A 1,937-nucleotide genomic window follows, 5' to 3' on the forward strand; every position below is an offset into this window, starting at 1 on the left:
GAAGACACACCTGCAGAACACACACCTGCAGAACCGGCAGAACACACACCTGCAGAACACACACTTGCAGAACCTGTAGAACACACACTTGCAGAACATACACCTGCAGAACCGGCACTACACACACTTGCAGAACACACACTTGCAGAACCTGTAGAACACACACTTGCAGAACATATACCTGCAGAACCTGCAGAAGACACACCTGCAGAAGACACACCTGCAGAACCGGCAGAACACACACCTGCAGAACACACACCTGCAGAACCTGTAGAACACACACCTGCAGAACACACACCTGCAGAACCGGCAGAACACACACCTGCAGAACACACACCTGCAGAACCTGCTGACGTTAATTTAGCATCACAGGCGTATGGAAGCCTGTAGGGCACAATATTAAAACCAGCACATGAACTTTTGCACATGAATGAAAAAACAATAATCGCATGTAATTTTCTCAGACTCGTTCTATGAGCAAATGAAAAAGCTGTTTGACATTTAATTCTCAGGCGCTGTATTTTAATTTAACCATTAAATGTCTGTCAGCGGTGAACCGGCCAAGAAGGCAGCAAAGTGACACGTGGAGTGCAGCCAGTTGAACAAACCAGCAGGGTTAGAGAAGAAGAGCCAACAGGTCAATGACAACATGAACTGTAGCAGTTTAAAGCTGCTTAGAAAGATCAGGGAGGCCGGACTGAATCTGGACCGCACGTCAGACCAAGACTGGTTTTCGGTTCCATTGTTTAGATTACATCTTCATTTTCTCATTTAGATAACGGTTGAATAGTGATCCGATCTGAACTGTTCCAGGTTTAAGAACGTGGTTTTTGACATCGTTCCTGGACCTGAGAAAGGAACTTTCAACGTCAAGGCTCGATTCCTCGGCGTGGAGATGGAAGAGTTCCTGCTGAAATACCAGGTACAAACCAGGCCAGGTGCCAGCCAGGTTGGACTTTAGTGTGTTTGTCCTCCATATTTTAAAGTGTGTCTGTCTTACCCATGATACTGGGGGTGGGGGGGGGGTTTTCTATGTTACAGGACCTGCTGCAGCTGCAGTACGAGGGCGTGGCGGTGATGAAGATGTTCGACAAGGCAAAGATCAACGTCAATCTGCTCATCTTCCTCCTCAACAAGAAGTTCTTCAAGAAATGAACCGAGAGTCCTTATCCGTGGTTCTGTATCCACACATGCTACAGAGTGAAGCATCTCTTTAACACTCCCGTCTCTGCATCTCACTACAGTATACAGCGTCTTTCTTCAGACCTGATTGATAAAGCTTCTTATGATCAAATCAATGTTAGTGCTGCCAAAGCTCATATTATTGCATTATTACAAAATAGATGTGTAATCATGAAACAGCAAATACTTTAAACAGCGTGAAGCATCTACTTCACCCCGTTTTTCTAACTACATTATATTTCTATATTTCATTATGCAGCACAGAGTGAAGCATCTTCTCCACACTCCTCTTTGTTGATATCTCACTACCTGATCTGTTATTGGTCCGCTCGTCCGATAGCTGATGATCAATAACTGATAACTGATCAGAAACTGTAAATATTTTCTGTCGTTTCTTTGTGAAACTTTTAAATGTGTTCGACAGTCGTCTTAATAAATCTGTTTCACAGCTCTGACTGACTGACTGATTGATTAAATGGCTGCGATCAGGAGGACGGTTCAGTGTGACCCACTTTAAACCCCACAGGTGAGCGAATGCTGGCCCGCGTGGTCCGATCCAACAGACGTGCTGCTGAAGAGGTTTCTGCTGGTCCTGATAGAAAGGGGTCAGAATACACAGAGGGGTCCACGGAGACGGGTCAGGGCGGCCTGCAGGTGGTCCTAATGTTCAGGCTGATCGGTGTACTGGACCCCGTACGCCGCTACTGAAGCAGTAAAACGCGTTAGCAGCTGGCCCCCCCACAGCAGTACAGCTC

At 46.2% G+C, this 1,937-nt stretch overlaps 1 protein-coding gene across 2 annotated transcripts in view; it reads left to right on the forward strand.

Annotated features, from left to right (window-relative positions):
* The window catches only part of iqgap3 (IQ motif containing GTPase activating protein 3), a 28,631-nt gene extending 26,994 nt beyond the window's left edge, over positions 1–1,637 (forward strand). Inside the window, exons 36-37 of one of the 2 annotated variants that reach the window (XM_046045442.1) lie at positions 814–922; positions 1,042–1,637. In XM_046045442.1, coding sequence (XP_045901398.1) covers positions 814–922; positions 1,042–1,155 — 223 coding nt within the window. In that variant the 3' untranslated portion in view covers positions 1,156–1,637. The other variant, XM_046045441.1, reaches the window with a different exon arrangement.
* Positions 1,638–1,937: the final 300 nt, after the last annotated feature.

The sequence above is a fragment of the Micropterus dolomieu genome, linkage group LG03, assembly GCF_021292245.1.
Source record: "Micropterus dolomieu isolate WLL.071019.BEF.003 ecotype Adirondacks linkage group LG03, ASM2129224v1, whole genome shotgun sequence".
Taxonomy (NCBI): Eukaryota; Metazoa; Chordata; class Actinopteri; order Centrarchiformes; family Centrarchidae; genus Micropterus; species Micropterus dolomieu.